At 44.7% G+C, this 18697-nt stretch overlaps 1 protein-coding gene across 2 annotated transcripts in view; it reads left to right on the forward strand.

Annotated features, from left to right (window-relative positions):
- Positions 1–15171, forward strand: part of LOC103372324 (E3 SUMO-protein ligase CBX4) — a 21905-nt gene extending 6734 nt beyond the window's left edge. The window contains exons 2-6 of one of the 2 annotated variants that reach the window (XM_008301933.1): positions 8173–8307; positions 8483–8526; positions 9003–9068; positions 11156–11222; positions 12607–15171. In XM_008301933.1, coding sequence (XP_008300155.1) covers positions 8239–8307; positions 8483–8526; positions 9003–9068; positions 11156–11222; positions 12607–14040 — 1680 coding nt within the window. In that variant the 5' untranslated portion in view covers positions 8173–8238 and the 3' untranslated portion in view covers positions 14041–15171. Of the gene's footprint in view, positions 1–8126; positions 8308–8482; positions 8527–9002; positions 9069–11155; positions 11223–12606 lie in introns of those variants that run through there. The other variant, XM_008301934.1, reaches the window with a different exon arrangement.
- Positions 15172–18697: the final 3526 nt, after the last annotated feature.

Below are 18697 nucleotides of genomic sequence, written 5' to 3' on the forward strand. Positions count from 1 at the left end.
ATTTAGTTTATCCTTTTTTATTGCCTTTATGATTCTGTGGCACGTCTAAAACATCACACACATCTTTTAAAAAATGATAAAGTGAATGAGAAAGATCTGATTCTGACAAAAACATGTTGTCTTTGGGCCTCTCTGTGATGTTTTTGGACCAATATTGGTGCTGAAATATGGAGGGAAAAAAAACCTTCCTCAGATCAACACAACTTGAACTTCCCTCAGTAATAGGTGCTGATCCGTTAACAGCTCAGACTGTGTTGAAAGCAGTATGGAAATCTTTCCAGGCCCGACCAAGTTTACAGAGAAGTGAGCACCTTCAGACAGGAAGCCAACATGTTCAGATGCTGTCAAAATAACAGAAATGAGGGCATTTCTGAAATAAACAAAAGACCTTTTCTGTTCCGAAGCCCAAAGAAAGCCACGCAAATGTCGCCTCATGAATCATATTCATGGACTCCACATTCTTTTCTGCCACCTTCACCGCCCCACTTTGACACCCACTGGCACCAGAGACAGACCAGTCTGACTTCCCCATTTGCAGCCTCTCCCCTCAACCCAGCCTTCGTTTTCAGGCTGTTTGGCTTTAAATCTCTTGTTATGACACGTATTAGCTGTGTTGTGCTTGGCGCTTGTCTGTGTAACTTCTTCACGTGCCGTTATTTTCCCAGGTTTCCTGCCAGCCGAGCGAGCCCCGTTCGTGTGTTTGTCTGTTTGTATTAAACGCACACACGTCTGCTCCCTCCGTGACCTGTTGACCGGATCATCGAATGAAACCATGTGTCCACTCCACAGCCGGACTCCTGCTCTCAGCTGTCGCCTCAGCCTCCCCACCTACGACACACATGTCGGCCTCACCGCCTCCCTGCCAGATTATGCCGCTTTCCATTGGCACCGTTGAGAAGAACCAGGAGGTACGATGCTGCTACACAAAGCTACATCTGTTTTTTTATTATTTTTTTTGAGCTGCTTGTTTTCATTGCTCAACCAGGTAAACTGGAACCGATTGGTGCCATAAACCGCAAGATGAAGTCAATATTTAAATGTATAAACTCACATTATCCAGTCAGGCAGCTTGTAAAATTCATAGATTTAGATTTTTTTTTTAAAGTTTCAATATTTATGATGTACGAAGGAGGTTCAGCCCACGTCATTGTCGGCACAAAATCCATTATGTAGACTTTTCTGCTGTGAGTCACTCGGCTCAGCGGTCACTGCTCATGACTGCTACCTGCCTTTGACGCACCAGGAAAAAAAAAAAAAACACACACACACACATCTTCATCAATTACATGTCTGGATGAGAGTCTGAGTCACAGTGAAGCCAGAGAGCATCTCTCCTGCTCTGAGCACACAAGAGACGCAAACGGCTCGCGAGAAGGTTGTTGACGTAAGCAGGAGGGTCTCTTCAGAAGAAAAAAGCCTGAGCGAAGCCTCCCACGAGACTCGTCTCAGCCATGAGTCATGTGCACCTATTAGCTTCCACGTCATTAAAATGCAGATAAAAATAACTTCAATATCACCGTTGAATCTCTAATTGCGTGCCGGTGATTTATGCGCGGGGCTCGCTTTCTCTAGATCCCTTTGAAATGCACTCAAAGGAGGAGATAATAGTGCGACTTCATGAATTCCCGGAGAATTGACTCTGTCACCTCGACAGGTTAAAAACATTTGTCACACGCCAACACGCGGTGGGAAATCAGATTCTTTTAGAGGAGGCTCTGAAGATTACATTTGGCTTTCATAACTCCCACAAAGACAAATCTCTGAAGACGTGAGTCTATCACACCGCCGCGCTTTCAATCAGGCTGTGAAATCATCGGCGGTGGAAAGTCGCAGCTTTGAGGCACTTTTAATTCAGGTTTTCTTCATTTCAGAGGAAAATATTGTACTTTTTTTACTCTACAACATTCATTTAACAGCTGTAGTTGCTCAAGATTTTCCTTTACAAAACAAATGAGGCTTGAAAATTCAAGATTAAACCTGCAGGATCCAACAGTTTTGACCTGTGACCCTTTGCAAAGAAGCAGCATCTGGTTGGGATGTCTGCTTGTCATGTTTTACATGTTAGTGAGTTATTACCTTATTACCTAACAAAGCCCGTATTGTTGTCACCTTGCAAGTTTGTGTGAGTCCGTCATCATGACAGAATGTGGTCTCAGACACGCCTACCATGTGACAGTTCAGAATACTCGGGAGTTATTCAACAGGACAGCTTTATAAATTCTTTTAATTCAGCTCAGGACACGTGTTGCCTCACAGTAAGGTCCAGACATTCCAGTATTATAATATCGAGACAAACCCAACAAATCCGGTGATTGTCTTTGAGCAGCTCTTTGTGGCAGTGAGAAGAAAACACTCTGCAAGACGCACTTATGAAACTTTACAGGCGTGTAGCTGGAATCCAAACGAAGGCCGACTTCAAAGATGGGCGCGGTCTGATGAATGAATGCACTTTTGTAACAGTTCCAACAAAAAGCAGCTCTTCTCCAAAACCTTGCAGGTGATTTCTGGTGGAGCACTTTTCCATTCTTTAAATTCAAGCCAACCGAGTTCACACAAAGCTACACAAGGCTATCGGCTCCTGGTAAACCGCTCTGTTGTCTCACAGTATACCGGAGTTTTAAATCTGGCTTGTGTATTGGACATTTCCTCGCTGGTGCACCCGGCGGCGATGCATTTGTCATCAGCCAGCCAGCGAGATTGGTTTGCTGGATCCGAACAGAAGAGCAACTGTAGTAATGGAGAGGGCAGTGGAGGAAAAACCTACGAAGCGTCCAAGAAAAGTTTCTGATGCTTCAGATAAAAAAGAAACTTGGCGTACAGAGGAAGGATTGCAGTCTGAAAAAAAGGAAGCTCATCAGCAGGCGTTGGCACAGCGTTGGTTTAATTATGATCACTGCCAGAAACGGAGACAAAAATTGTAAAGAGGGAAAAACTGTCTATTATTTGATTTAAACAAAACAAAAATAAATGCAAGCTTGTGTAATAGAAGGTTGTTTTTCACTTTAATCTTCTCATTTGTTCTGCGGTTTGACTTCTACAGGAAACCATTTCACTAAACTACTCAACTGCATTAAAGTCATTTTGACCAACTACGACAGCAGACGGTTATTTAAGTGTCGATGCATCATCATTAACAACATAATGATGTCATTTTTTAGACATTTTTCTGCAGAGGAGTATTTTTACTTCAAGATAAAATATCTCATAATACTGCTGTACTTCTACTTGAGTTGCAGGACTTTGACTTGTAGTGAAATATGTTTAAATTGTTGTATTTTTTCTTGTTTCTGAGCACAACACTGATGATGATGCCCCATTTTTCAACAACCCGTGCTTTATTTTTAACACACAACAGGACAAAATCTCCAATCTCAAGCCCATAATTCTTGCAGTAAATTAAAAACATTAACAACCAAGTGATTAAAAGTCTCCTCGTCAGACATTACATTTGATTTAACACGTTTCGTGCCATCGATCATTTCACAAAATTACACGTTAAATGGAGAAAGAAAATCCCTGACAGGTGCCGTGTTAAATTCATTACTCGTGCTACAGGCTCAGGTTGTCCTTTTTTTTTTAACAGTGTGGATTGTGTGTTTCTTTTACGACATTATGAATCCGGCTCTCCTCGTCTACCTCCCTCTAACCATCCATCGCTGCGACCTAAAGCCAATAAAATGCGTCAGGAGCTCCGGCTGAGCTGCTGTTAAAGTGGCATTAAAACCTGACTGTGGTGCAGCGGTGACTCACTTGTGTGATCTTTGAAGAGAAGGAAGAATAAAATAGCTGCTGAGTGGTGACAGTTCAGCTGTGACCAGCAACAGTTTGTTCTGTTCTGGTCCTCAGAATAGCATGATGGCAACTTTAAACTGCTGCAATTTTCACTTAATTGATTGGAAAATATATTTCATTTAACAGAGCAAGAAGGAAAATTTCAGCTCATTCAGTTCATCTTTTCTTTTATTCTGTTTTCAGCTCTCGTTTCCTAAACTTTTCAATTTCTTGTTAAAGCTTTTGGTTCCAACAAAACATTTTTCTTCACTTAGATGATCTCAAAAGACGTCAAGAGCAGAAAATGTGTTCAGATTACTGAATGCTTTTGCAGTATATTCACAATAAAGGACCATTTCTGGCCACTTCCTTCTTCAGAAGCTGAACAATCCGGCTGATTTGGAGTCACACGTTTACATTTCTGCCGTCTTTTCTCTGATGTTAATCAAATCTTTTCCTCTGGACTTGCTTTCAGACACCTTGCCCCCCCTTCTCCTCCTCTTCCTCCTCTTCCTCCTCTGTCCTCCTGTTTTTCCTCTGCTGTCATCTGATCCAGACTCCTGTGCTGTGATGCAGGCACAGCGTCATTTCTTCCTACACTGGAAATGTCATCTTAATCAGATGTCCCCCGCTCACAGAAAGAGCAATGGCGTCATCGGATCCTCGGTTCGGGGGATTTTTGTCTGTAAGCTCTCATCTTCACCTGCTGCTTCTCTTCCTCCCTGCAGCAAAAAATCCCCTTTAATGTCCCACTTCAGCGACACTTGAGGATCCTTTTCATGTCTCCACTAGAACAATAAACTTTTGTTTGAAACATTTACTGCAAATTAGACCCACAAAACATAACCTGTAGGATGCTGGATTTTTTTTTTTCTTTCGCTTCTCCTGAGAATCATCTCTATTTCCATTCACACGTCTCCCTGCATGACATAAGGACTTCCACTGCAATTATGTGCTTTAGAATTACTCAGAGGTGAGAGGCTGCAATACATCACCGGCTTGTAACTAATTACTGAGGAGCTACAGGTGGAAAATTAATGTGATAAAGGGTTTGTTTTCACTCGATTGAGCATTAAAATGAGGATACACAATGCAAGGATAAAGGGGAATATTTAAATGTTGAAATGAGCTTCTTTCTCTATAGTTTCCAGTAGATTTTGTTCCTTTTGCACATTTATATGACAAATTTGCACATTCACAGGCGATTAATTTGCACAATCCTGCGCACTAGGAATTTTTCTCCCTGTCTAGTGATTTGCAACACTTGTTTATTTAATCTAAATGTTAGTATTTACTGTTGTGCATCCAAAAAAAAGTCAAATTCATCATTTGTGAAAACCTACTTGGCAATAAAACTGATCAAACTTGAGCATGTCCCTTCATGTGCAGTAACTGAGTCAGTTGTGCCAGTGTGGCCGCTGAAACCTGCACAAGTTCACAGGCAACAGACAGTTTCATGTCCCTAAAGAAGGAAGACAGACGCATAGAATTTTTTCTAAAGAATTTGGCACCACATCTTGGAATTTTTCTCATGAAAATGCGGTGTGAGGAGGAGTTTAGATGAAGGTAAAGTGAACTTTCTGTCACTCAAAAGACGCCAGACCTGTTTGTTCACTTGTGCGCGTCATTATTTGGTTTTGTCTTTGCTGTTTTTGCGCTTCATTTAACGTCGATATGTCACTAAATGGACCGTGGACGCAGACGAATTGCCTGTTTTTCGTTTCTAGATTTTTTTGGCGCAGTGCGGGGCTGCAAGTGCACACGATTATGCGCCGTGCCGCTCAGGTAAACTTTTCTGCGGAACCGTTAACGGACACGTGCCGCATCACATTCCGCCCGCCTCGGGAGCACGTGCCTTGTTCCCAAACCTCTGGACGTAAAAAAAAAAAAAAATACATAAATTGTCGCGTGATCACCGCGCACATCAGCCGTCAGCAGCCATTGTTCTCGTGCGTAAATCTAGTACAGCCGAATGTCGCATGTGCAGGTGGTGGAAGCGTCATGTTGTTGTGGAGGTGAGGAGCAGACAGGTGACATTTGGACGCAGGGGTTTGATAAAAATCATCCTGCGCTGTATTTCTTCACATTCACACCTTCACCTTCCCCTCTTGCGTCTAACTGACGACTCTGCTCCCGCTGCTCATCTTTAATTTAGGAATGACGCAGCTGAATATTTGCAGACTCCATGTCTGTCTGAGCCCATGTGCGCGCACTGAGGCTGCTGCTGCTGCTGCTGCTGCTGCGCGGGCACCGTGGTGCCGCAGAGAGCGAACAAGTGAAGAATAAAGGATGTTTTCACGGACACTGCGCACATGAATGTGTCGTTTGGAGAACATAGAGGAGTGTGAGTGCAGCTTCGGCCGCTCATTTCATGCGATATTTCACCGCCGATTTGCACTCATTGCCTTATAAGGAAAGACAGTCGTGCCTTTCTGCAATAGGCCGAGCGCTGCAGCCTGCGGGAACCCTGCACTTTAACCCCTTCGCTGCTGAATTTTATTTAGTCCAGGCGTATGAAACAATGCAAAGAGGGCTACATTGACATTGTACGTGTTTATTTTTTAGATAAATGCACAGAGAAGTCCTTTCTGCTTTGGATTCGAGTGTAATAAATAATAATGAAACAGATCTGTGTGGCAGTGGCCTTAAACAACTGGATATGTGATTTGTAGCCCTCTCTCTCTATTTTCACGTTGTTATATGAAAATCTTTAACCCCCTCGTTGGTGCAAACTGACATTTCTGGCGCTTTTTGGAGCAGAGGTCTGTGCGTCCTTGCGGCGGCAGGCCTGCGCCAGTTCATTCTGTCCGTGCCAAGTAAAACGGAACCGGCTGGTGCCTGTCCTGTCGGGGGCTCCGCAGTCAGAAATAACCCCTCTGGAGCTAAAGCCGGAGGGGTTAGAGGAGGATGACCTACATCGGCCGCCACTCAACCAGCAGCTTTCTCTTAACGCCGCGAAAATCCGGCAGAAAATCGCCGCGACACGGTGCCCTGTGAAATATCATCTCTTTGTGTGACCTTGACTCGGGGAGGATATGGAAATCTATTCATTGTAATGCGCATGACAGCGGACGGGCTTTAGCCGCAATTTCACTTTACACGGGCACATTATCGTCACGTCATCCACAATACACAGCACCAGACGGGAATTTGCTTTCCTATTTCACCAGGATTGGCCGTAATAGAGAAGGCCGAGCTGCGGTGGCGGTGATAAATCAATGTCAAAGCGGCTCCGGCCTTGACTTTGGTTGGGCCTCTTGTGGACGTCCAGGTGGAAAGATTCACTTTTGTTATTGGTTGTCCTGTAATCTCAACTAAAGCACCTTATTACGCGGCCTGGCTCATAAATATCCTACATTTCTGGCAGCTCTGTGGGTGTTATGAGCTGGTGGAGGCGCACAGATGTAAACAGATAACTCCAGTGTACTGATGTGATGCAGCTGAAAACACTCATTTCATCAGAAGGCCTTTTCCAAGCTGCTGAGTTCGGGTTCAGCACATTCAGGCCATCGCGGTTTTGGATAATACACTCTCTCCATTCATAGCACCCTCTTGCAGTTAGATGAAGCTTCACATCCAACGACATGGGAGGGAGAGATGCTGCCTTCAGGGACTTGTCTCAGCTCGGACTTTGTATTAGCGCTGTCACGCGTTTGGTAGTTCTTGATCCACTTGATTTTGGTTAGTTATCAGACAGAGCATTATCTGCAGTGCGCGTTCTTGTTACATGTAAGAATTTGTAGGTTTTTGTTTGCATACAAACACAAGAGCAGCTACTTTTACGCACTGGCACACCTTCTGAAATCAGCGGGAGTGCAGACCTTTCTGCTATTACACGGACTCACTGTCACCCAGAGATAAATGCTGCAACATATGTTTGATGTTTTTATATGTTACACGAGCAGAGTGAAGAGGATGAAATGCGTAATTGTGGGTTGATGTCTATGTGCCGCAATAACAAAATTCGCACTTGAGCCACCACTTGTTGCATTCACGTCCATATTCCACAGTAAATGTCGCATCATCGCGAGAAACTGGACCTTTTTTTTTAGCATCTGCAGCTTTTTAAAATGTTGTTTACGCCTCTGAAGTCGTGATTGCACTTTCTCCGGACGGCACCGGAACGCACCACGGGAAGAACCCCCGCCCCTTTGTCGCCTCCCCCTCGCCTGACGTCACGCCAACGGCTATTTGCATGAAGTGTTTTCTCGCTGCAGCTTCAACTCGTCTGCAGAGCGAGTCTCTCCGAAGGGGGAAAGCGAGGGAAGAGGCGCAGTGAAAACAGGAGGAGGAGGAGGGGGGTCTTGTGTTTCATACATCAGAGGAGCAGCAGCAGGGAAAAAACGGCCCTGAAAGCATCAGGAGAAGGTGTCCGATAACAAAAGCAAAGAGGAGAGAGAGAAAGAGAGAGAGAGGGACAGAAAAAAAAAAAGAAAAACAGAAGAGCCGCTTCTCTTGTATCGGAAAATGGAACTACCCGCCGCGGGAGAGCACGTCTTTGCGGTGGAGAGCATCGAGAAGAAGCGCAGCAGAAAGGTTGGTCACAAGAGCGCTGAAGGACATTTTCACACACATGCACGGAGGGGAAGGATTTCTCCTCCTTTCTGTTCATGATGGATTATTTCTTCTTTCGTTAGATATTTGCTTTTCTAGGATGACGGTGCGGTGCTGAGTGAAGTAACTCATTTATCCCGTTTGTCCTCCTTCACAGGGGAGGGTCGAGTATCTGGTCAAGTGGCGAGGATGGTCCCCAAGGTGAGTGCGCTCATGAGCAGCAACGATAACAACAATATTAATGACATTCAAAACAGAAGCGAGTGAATGTGTGCATTCTTGCAAGCGTGGGCGCGCATATGGGCGGCTGCGCGTTCTTGCTTTGGGCGCTCAACGCGTTGGCCCCCTTCGATGATGGATGCGGTTTTACGATGTTTGCAATCCCCAGTGTGCCAATTACAAGGAAGACGTGTCTATAATTGAGCGCTATGTTTAAGAAATGTCCGTGTATCCGGGTCTGCGTGGAGGCTGGGCCGCTGCGTCCTCCTCCTACCGCCGTGCGTAAAAGTTAACTCGTGATTTATTACACGTGCATCCACGGGGAGGACAAGTGTCTCAGCATGTTGTTTACACATGTGCACGCCTATAAGTAGGACCCAACGGAGGGTTTATAGATTGAATAAGCAGTCGTGGTTGTTTTGTGTGTCCTCACTGCTCTGTGTCTCCCCTCTGGACAGATACAACACATGGGAACCAGAAGAAAACATCCTGGATCCAAGGCTGCTCGATGCTTTCCAAGACAGGTGAGTTTAGAGCTCCTTAAACCTCCCAACATTAGTCACAGAACAACACGACCAAACATGTTGAAATTCACTGTTTCCCACTTTTCCAGTTTCCTCAGAACATGAATTGTCCACCACTCATCCACAGGTTTAAAGGAAGAACTCTGTGGGTTTGTGGTTAACTTGCTCACATTATCAGAAAAATCCCCTGATGAGATAAACTTTCTGCACAGTATTTCAGCAGTGTTAGGTTTAGCTTCAAGCCTGGAGTCATCACAGGGTCATGTTGGGGTTAAATGTGGGTCACGTCACCAGAGCAAACTGTAACACTTTGTTGAGCATCTACTTTTTGTCACCTGATAGTTATTTGAGTGTCAGCATCAGGTTATCGAGCTCCACTGCTGCCTGCTGTCCCACCACCTGAACCTGTGTCATCTTCCACACGACTAATGCATTAACTAATTATCACTAATTGTCCAAAGTGATGAACTTCACACAGCAAAAGAAAAAACTGTGTTTGGTGCATTGATAGTTTGTTAAAGGGGTTATTTTTTCTGAATTTGCTGACATGAACTGTAATTTAGGTTGATATGAACTTAAACATGCGCCTCCCAAACTGCTTAAAGACAAACATACACGACACAAGACACATTCAGGTCATCTACTTTACTTTAAAGTCCACTGTCAGTGGGTTTGTACTGGATATTTCAAGTTTTCACAAGAACTGTGACGATTACTCAATTAGTTATTGATGAATTAATAAATTAAATGCCAAATATATAGACTTTTTTAAGATTCCAATTTCTTCTGTTAGATCTTTTTCTCTGGTTTCTTTGCTCCTCTATGGCAGCACACTGAGTATGTTTGGATTGTGGACAAAACAAGACATCAGAAGACATCATCTCTGACATTGCTCACCATTTTCTGATGTCTCACAGACCAGACAACGAATCGATTAACCGAGAAAATGATCAACAGATTATTTAACAATGAGAACAGTTGTTACCCGCTGCCCTACTTTCCACATCTCACTTGTGTAAGTTGTTTACTGATTTGTTTCTGTACAGTTTGTGCAGTTTTCCATACAAATCCAGCCTGCATGCGCCGAGCACAGAGACACTTTGTTCATTCAGCAGATGAATGTGACAACAGTCTAGTGTCAAATTCTGCACATTACATCATTCTCAAAGTCAAACTTATAGCTAATGATGTAATGGAAGTGCAAGAGGAAAGCAAGACTTAAGTGAGCGTGAAATAACCAGTGGCTCGATAATCGTTGTAAATTGGGATATTTAAATAAATAAAAACTGAAACCAGAGTCACGTCCTTAGCTGCCCGGCTAATTGCTAAATAGTCTGTTGAGTGACTGAGCAGAGAGCTCCATGCGCTGGACAGTGTAATTGAGTTTCTGAAACGCACGGCGTGGTTAAACTGTCACTGGCTTTTCTCTCGGCCTCCCCTCGGCTTTTTGCTTACAGCAACCTTTCAGGCAGGTCACACGTTAAAGCAAAACACCGACATCACTCTGCGTCTGTTTTTGCAATTATCTCTCTCTCTCTAAAGGGGAGGGGTTTTATTGAAACTAATTGCGTGTCTCTCCGGGGAGCCGAATCGTCTGAATGCCAGGCTATGAAAATACACTGAGTCGTCATTGTAATTAGATGTGAGGGAGGAGGGTGGGGGAGGATTCTGACATCACCCCTGTCTGCGGTATTGAGTTACTGCCTCGGAGAGACTCGCATGAAGAGGAAAGGAAAGTCGGAGAGGGGTTGGACTTTATCTTCTACTGTGCATACAGACGTTACACTGGATAGTAAGTGTTGTTCAGGGAGGGAAGAGCCTCACTTTAAGCCACTGATGAGGACAAGTGCACTGAGGTGTTAAATATTTGATTCTGTGTCAAGAAAGGCTGGAAGAGGGGAATACAAATTCCTGCTCTTTTAATCTCTTTTGAATGAATTGCAGCTTGCATCAGGAACTTGTAATGTGGACTCAGTGTTTTCTAATTGAGCCTGAGGAGGACACCCTGTGACGTTGTGTTGCCATGCAACAGAAACTCATCTCTGTGAGGCCGTTCACTGATTGGCTGCTGTTTTTCTCCCCCACAGGGAACGTCAGGAGCAGCTGATGGGATATCGCAAGAGAGGTCCTAAGCCCAAGCACCTCCTGGTTCAGGTAAGAAAATAAGAATTCTTGATGCTTAGAACTTTATCAGGTACACCTGTGACGTCTAATGATATAAACTCTACTTATGCAAAGCGTCTACATTTTCAGTTTTGTTGATTTTGTCAAAAAAGGGTGATAGTTCTACGTAATGTTTACAGTCGAGGTTATAGTGGGTGGTGGTCGTGTATGTGATCATTTGCAGCCCTCATGTATGTTAATCAGGTGGACAAAATATCAGGAACACTTTTAAATGTAATGCAGTCCAGTACACCACCACCACCATTTTAAGCACATTTTTTAGCATCATCAACACCGAAAAATGTCAAAGTTTTGCAAAAGTAGAATTTATGGCAGAGCTGATGTATTACATTTCAAATGTGTACCTAATAAAGTGGCCGATGAGTGTGTAGGTATGCTTGAGATTCATTTTCATCCATAATCCCTTCATTTCAAGTCACAAAAAACATGTCTGGCTTTCAGTCCCTTGCACAGGGAAAGCTCTGGAAATGATGGTTCCTACGTTTCCCATAATGCAACTCAGATCAGCATTTGTTAGACCATCATTGCCTTGTAAACACATATACCCTTAAAACTCAGAACATCCAGTTTGTAGCTCTAAAGCCTGAGCTGAGAAATGTCTGATGGCGTCTTTAGAGGTTATTTTATATTTTTAAAAAACTGCCCACAGAAGGAATTATACAACTGATTTTCCAGGTGTAATCACAGGCTGGGAGCACTGTGAAAATGAAAACATTTTTGGTAAACAATAAATATCCAAGGAGATATTTTCTACATTAAGCTCTATAGGGACCAGCTTCCTGACCTGACTGCTGTACCTAAATGACTGTGAACTGTACATTTAGTGCATCAATCAGGGGCCCAAAAGGCCACGGGATCCTCTCAGAGGAGTGTTTTTGTTCCTCTCAGGAGGGTGTTGGTGGTAACACATGGGATAAAGTCAATGACGGGACACAAAGCAGCCAGTGACATTCCTCTGAGCTGAGGTCACAGCCACAGGAGACAATCTGAAATGTCACTCTGGCTGCCGGCCGGTGGCTCAAAGAGCTGCGAGGGAACCATGGGAGGCCTGTGTGAACATGGACCCGAGGCCCCTGAAATAAACTGCGCGCTCATTTGGGCCTCAGAAGAGCCCCTTCACACATTCCAAGCACAGTGTCTTCATCGCAGCTCGTGGGCCCCATGAAAGCCTGGCTTTTTGTTGCACCCTGACACAGACACATGTTCAGATACTGTAGACAGTTAACCATTAATCAAATTCCCAGCTCAGAGGGAAGCCCTTTATTTAAAACATTCATTGAAACACCACAAACCACCGCCTTGTTCATGTAGTATTGATGTGCTTTTTTAAAAACAAATCCTTCTTGTTTCCCAGGTCCCGTCTTTTGCCAGGAGGTCCAGTATTCTGGCCGACCTTCACGAGGCGTCCCTGGACGACGACGGCTGTCAGAAGTCCAGCCCCATCCAGATGCTGCGTCCCCAGGCCCAGCAGTACCAGCTGAACAGTAAGAAGCACCACCAGTACCAGCCGCTGTGCAGGGAGGCCGAGCAGCAGCCCAACGGCAAGAAGTTCTACTATCAGCTCAACAGCAAGAAGCACCACCACTACCAGCCGGACCTCAAGGCGCACGAGCCTTTATTCGCCAAACCCCGGGAAGTCAAAGCTCCAGAGCTGGCTAACAAAGGCTACAACCTGCCCCCGGTGCTGCAGCAGAAGTGGGTTCGGGACAAAGACTCCGGCTGTCTGACCAAAGTGAAGGATATCACCATGGAGCTGAAGAAGCTTCCGGCTGACCTCAACGGGCACAAAGAGCCCGAGAAGGCGAAGCCTAAAGAGGAGGCGTTGCAGCAGTCGAATGGCGTCAGCAGCAGCAAACTAAAGATCGTGAAGAACAAAAACAAGAACGGGCGGATTGTTATTGTCATGAGCAAGTACATGGAAAACGGAATGCAGGCGGCTAAGATTAAAAACGGTGAAAGTGCTGAGAAGCCGCCGCTGGGAACGGACGGCAGCGCGGAGAACCAGCTCGAGAAGATGAAGCTGGTGAAAAAGCTCGGCCTCATGAATGGATTTGCAAAAAACCCCAAAGACAAACCGACTGGATTTAACGGAGATTGCCCCAAAGAAAAGGAACAGTCTCCCAAAACGGAGCCAACTGTGACGGAACAGGATAAACATGTCGAGGTCAGGGGTCAGGGGCAGCTTCCAGCGGATCAGCCTTTACAATTGACAACCAAGCCTAATCTGCTCCCCCTGACTTCAGATCGGGGAGTTTCCTCACCGCCGGACAAAAGGGGAAGCCAAGGTGGGTTTCAAGGACTAAAGCGACACCTCTCCGACACGGACGGCGAGGAATACGTGGGAGGTAAGAGGTTTTTGAGCTGCAGTAGCGTCAGCGCTCCAAACGCAGCATCTTTGCCCGCCCAAAGCATCAGCGTCGACCAAAACGGACACCAGAGCCACAGCGGACTGCAGGACTGTGGCTACGCAGACCAAGAGGAACCCATCGACTTGAGTATTGTCAAGTCGAGGCCTCCGGCGGTCCAGCCTGAAACACAAACACAGGCCGAAGCGCCAACACGGGGCGAAACACAAACGCAGACGGACGTGCAAACAGAACCTCAGCCTCAGACTGAAGCACAACAACCTGCAGAGGAGGAGAAGGTTGACTCAGTGTCTGTGTCCAACCACGAAAAGAGAAAAGAGGAGACGTTTCCTTCTTTCCAACCTTTCCTTGGGAATATAGTCATCACAGACATCACTACGAACTGCCTCACGGTGACGTTCAAGGAATACGTAACGGCGTAACAGAGCTGGATACCGACTGTGTATACATGTAAATGATATATATTTGTATTTTTGGATGCTTGAATGTACAAACAAACCCTTGATGTTGTTTTCATTTTGTATAGTTCAGATAAAATTGCGTTATTTGCATATTTCCTCTTATAAGCTGTTGTTACTTCTGGAGATTTTATCACATGCAGTAAATTTCCTCTATTTCAGGCCTGAACTGCAGACATTTTCCCGAACTTTAATCAGAAGATGCACTTACCCCTGTAAATACTCTTCACTTTTCTATGGATGTAATTTGATTTATACACTCAGCCGTCTCAGATGATGTTAACAAATGTAGGCTATATGGAGAATTTTGTAAGAAAGAAAGACTTCTATTGAATCATGGTAAATGACACTGTGTCTGTGTGTGAGTGTGAGTGCGTGAGCAGATGGACAGATTTAAAGGATGCGTGCTGCTTGGACAGATTATGCCATTAAGGCGTGCTTAAACAAGTGACTAAAAGGAAAATGATTCGCCTTTCTGTTGATAAATATGATTTGCATTGTCGAAAAGGGAGAAGGGAGGCTTTTAAATGGGAGATTATTCATGGTCACTGTGCTTTTTTTTTTTTTTTTTGAGTCATGCATCTCAGAATCTGATACTGAGCACAAGTCACCTCCGTTTGAACCGATCATATCCAACCCTGTGACTATTGGTTTGTGTTTTGCAGCAGCACACCAACTAAAGATGGCTGATGTCGGCCTCAACTCTCCTCGAGCTGCGTCAATCCAACAGATCAGTCCCTCCAGCTGCTGCGATTCAACTTTTCATGTTTCCGTTCTTTGGCACCCTGACATGTGCCGGATCGAATGGGCTTGTCTTGACTTTTTTTTTTACATTTTCTTTTGCAACACAGTGGTAATTACAAGTGTGTAAAAGCACATTTCATAATCAGTGCTACTCCCTGGTGTCACACATGCCTCCTCCTTCTCCTCTTTTTCTTTTTTAGAAACCCCTCGCAGCACTATGTGATCTGAGGTGCTTTGAACAGCTCTGCGAGGACACTTTGGAGCACTTTTGATATTTTCTGTGCAGACTTAAAAAGTGAAGGCTTCCTATGATACATTTTGCAATAATAAAAAAAAATGTTTGCAAGTGAATTTGTTTGATGTGTTTCTTCTCCTGAATGGCTCGTGACCTCTGCTTCTCCGCTGAGAGCTGAAGATTTGAGCAGGAAAAGGGGCGGCTGCTGTAGCTGCTCATCTTAAATGGCTAATGTTACCTCAGAAGGAGCTAAATCTGTGCTTGGCTCTATTTGTGGATGTGTGTGTGTGTGTGTGTGTAGGCTGCAGGCCGTGAGGATTATTGCAGAGCCTGTGAGTGTATTTTCAGATGAGCAGCATCTCAGCATGCAGCTCCAGGTCAGGCCTGGTTTACTGCTGCATGAGAAGAGTTTTCATTCATTTCTGACATTCCCAGAACATTAACTTCTGATCTTTACGCACCAGTTGTGGTCAGGACTGTTCCTAACTGCTGTTTATTGGACGAGGAACTGAGAAAAATCTGTCTTTTATGGTTCAACTGAGCTTAAATGTGTGTTCAAAAAGCACCTTTAGTCCTGTTAAAGCTCATAATTTTGACCCGAACAGCTGCTCCTGTCAGGTGTTTCATGAATAAATCCTGCTGACACGCTAAGGGAGACCCAACAGGAGCCAACTGATTTCTTCGCTCGACCTGCAGGTTGAGTGGAACTGACATAACGCGGGGTTTTATTTCCTCGTTTCCACGGTTTCCTCGTTCTTACATTTCAGCCGTAAGAAGGCACAGCCAGTTGCTGTTCCTCTGAATAACTGAAGGGCGCTTTAAAGGGGAGATGTGCCGAGGAGCTCAGTCCTCTCCTGCTCCGTAAAACCTCCCCCGAAACATCGCTCTCTGTCATTTAAGCGTACTTTCTGTTTGTGTGATCGATTTCTGCCGTTTCCCGACGCTGTAAACGCGCAGGTTGTTTGTGGAAACGTTGCAAATCGACGGCGGAGATGACAGAGGAGGCAGCCCTCGACCATTTCCTCCGCTGCAGCCCGCCAATAAAACTGCTTTCTGTGCGCATTAATGCGAGCAACGACAGAGAAAATGGCTGTCCTCTCCTCTCTCTCCTCCATCCACTTTCTTTTCCAGCGCGTCTCTCCGAAGCAGCTGCTGCAGACTGCGAATAAAATGCAACGATGTTCCCGTTGAGACGCTGCAGCTGGAAATTCCCCGAAGCGTTTAGCGCCATGTCATTTCCTAAGTGTCATATGATTTGTTTGCTGATTAAAAAAACACGCACAAACAAAAGCAGCCAAATTCCTAGCAAGGTGATCATGCCATCTGATAAACGGAACAAGAAACGATAGGAAAATTATTCATTTTCAGTTTCTGTTCCTGTCATCGGTCAGACCAAGCTGCGTTCGCGCATGAATGAGTGCGTGAGGCCCGTAAACGGTCTCTGGCAGACGATAAACTGGACACATTCAGGGAATTTTCCGAAAAATAACTGGTTTTACAAAAATCTAAGCATATATCTCACAGTCACATTCTCTGGAATTGGGCTCGTTTTTCTTAAGAAGTACAGAAAAACCACAGATTTCTGAACCATGTAACCTCGGTTTAAAGCAGCCTTTTACGCACGTCTTTCCTATTTCCTCTGTTTAATTAGGACATATTTAAGTGATGTGCCCTTCTTTGGAAGAACAAGTGATTCATCTGTGAGCCCAGATGTTATTGATGTAGGAATAATTGTTTCATTTCTTAAGAAAAAAAAAAAGGAAAAAGGAAATCAGCTCAGGATCTCTGTCACACAACCACCACGTGGATTGTCTGTCAGAATGGTACGAAACACTCTGTCCATTTCCAACAACTCTGCACTGTATTCCCTGGAAAATAACTTTCCTGAAGAGGAAGCCAGGCTGGACCACCGTCTGTGCGCAGAGAACACTCACCAGTCGAGCATTTAAAGGTTTCATTTTCATTGTCTAACCTGCTGAGATCAACCAGGTTTTTTTCCAAGTTTATGACAAACAAAACAAGTGACTCATTCCCAAATCATCCAGCGCTGCCTGACACGTGAACCACGTGGCTTTTTCGTTCTGCGTTATTGTGATGAGGCTATGTGGGTGTCTATTCTAGTGTTTCTCTTAATTACTAAACTGGAGATGTTCGTTCTGTGGGTACACTTGATTCAGTGTCTGCTCGCCGGGCCTGTCCACCCTGAAGCCTGGTTCGCTTGGAATCGATTGAGGACTGGCAACCTGGGAGGAAATCGAAGTTCTCTTGAAGAAAAGGAGGATTTAGTTGAAGGGATCTGTGTGTAAACCCACCTGTTAATGACTAAAGAAGCCTGGATGCTCACCCGTGTGTGTCATCATATCAAACTCCTGCCTCACCTCCCCGTTCGGGTTGATCTTGTATATTAAAAAAATAATAATGAATTAAGAGTTAAAGTGGGGTTCAGAAGGGACGTTTCAAGAGAATGTAACCAGAGGAATTTTAAAAAATGCAAACGCCTTTAATTTTTTTGCAGTCTGTTCGTTGTTTCACTTCATGATCGCCACACCTCAGCTGCGTAATTCTCCCAGTCCAGCAAAAAATCTGCTGAAACCTGGACCTTGTGGACGCAGGATGTTGCAATCCCTCTTTTCCTTTCTCTTTCCATATTACTGCAGATTCGATATTAGCGTCCTGTGTGTCGTGTTTGGTGGTTTCCCGTCTGTGCGCTCACCGAGAGCCCGCGTCTTGCCCAGATACAAGCCAACCAATGGTGTTTTAACGGCGGCGGCACTGCTGCACTGCAGGCGCGCCGAGACCAATCGCATCCAGGGTCTGAGATGCGCCCATCTTCTCTTTCTGTCTGTGCACAGGATTGTTTGTGCGCTGAAAAATACGGCCAAAAAGACAGGAGTGCAATCATATGTTCACCTATAGATACAGTTAATAAACGGCTCTGCTGCACGTTTCCCTTAAAGGACTCCGCTGCGTTCATCATAACGTCACAGTGAAGCTTCATCAAATGATAAAGGTGTCTTCATAAAATCAAATCCTTGGTCTAGATGGTCCCTTTTTCTGACTGTTCCTTGGAGGTTTGAGCTCTGAGGGTAATAATCTGGTGTTTTTAGCTGATATTCGAGTCTTGCTGTGCGCCAGTAAAAGCAAGGAGCAAAGAATGTTGGTGCGTGATGTTGTATCTGCTGCGCGCAAACGATCATAAAACTGCGTCTTATCAACCTGCGGGAGTTTCATCTGAACTGATTTGATTGGAATCACATGAGAAGAAAACCGGCTGAAGCATTAGATCTGGTCTCAGTGTGAGCGCGTTAAAATGAAGACCTTTGGGAAAATGAAACGTCCTCGGCACGTTTCATTTTCCCAAAGATTTACGCATTTCTGCACTCACAGAAATCCACTAACTACACGCACACAACGAATTTAGAACCACAAACAGTCTGTTGGGAATAAATTGGATTATAAACTGAGTCAGTGTCATAAATCACTGCCACTAAATTATCCCGCAGCGTGAAATGATTCTACGGAGGCTTTTCCTTGATCTCTGCGATACCTTGGATCAAATACAGATATCAGCTATTTGATGTGGGCCACAAGGACATATGTGTGGACAGCGCAGTTTAAAAAAAAAATTGATCCGTCAGCCTG

Source organism: Stegastes partitus, unplaced genomic scaffold (assembly GCF_000690725.1).
Source record: "Stegastes partitus isolate 25-593 unplaced genomic scaffold, Stegastes_partitus-1.0.2 Scaffold1734, whole genome shotgun sequence".
Lineage (NCBI taxonomy): Eukaryota > Metazoa > Chordata > Actinopteri > Pomacentridae > Stegastes > Stegastes partitus.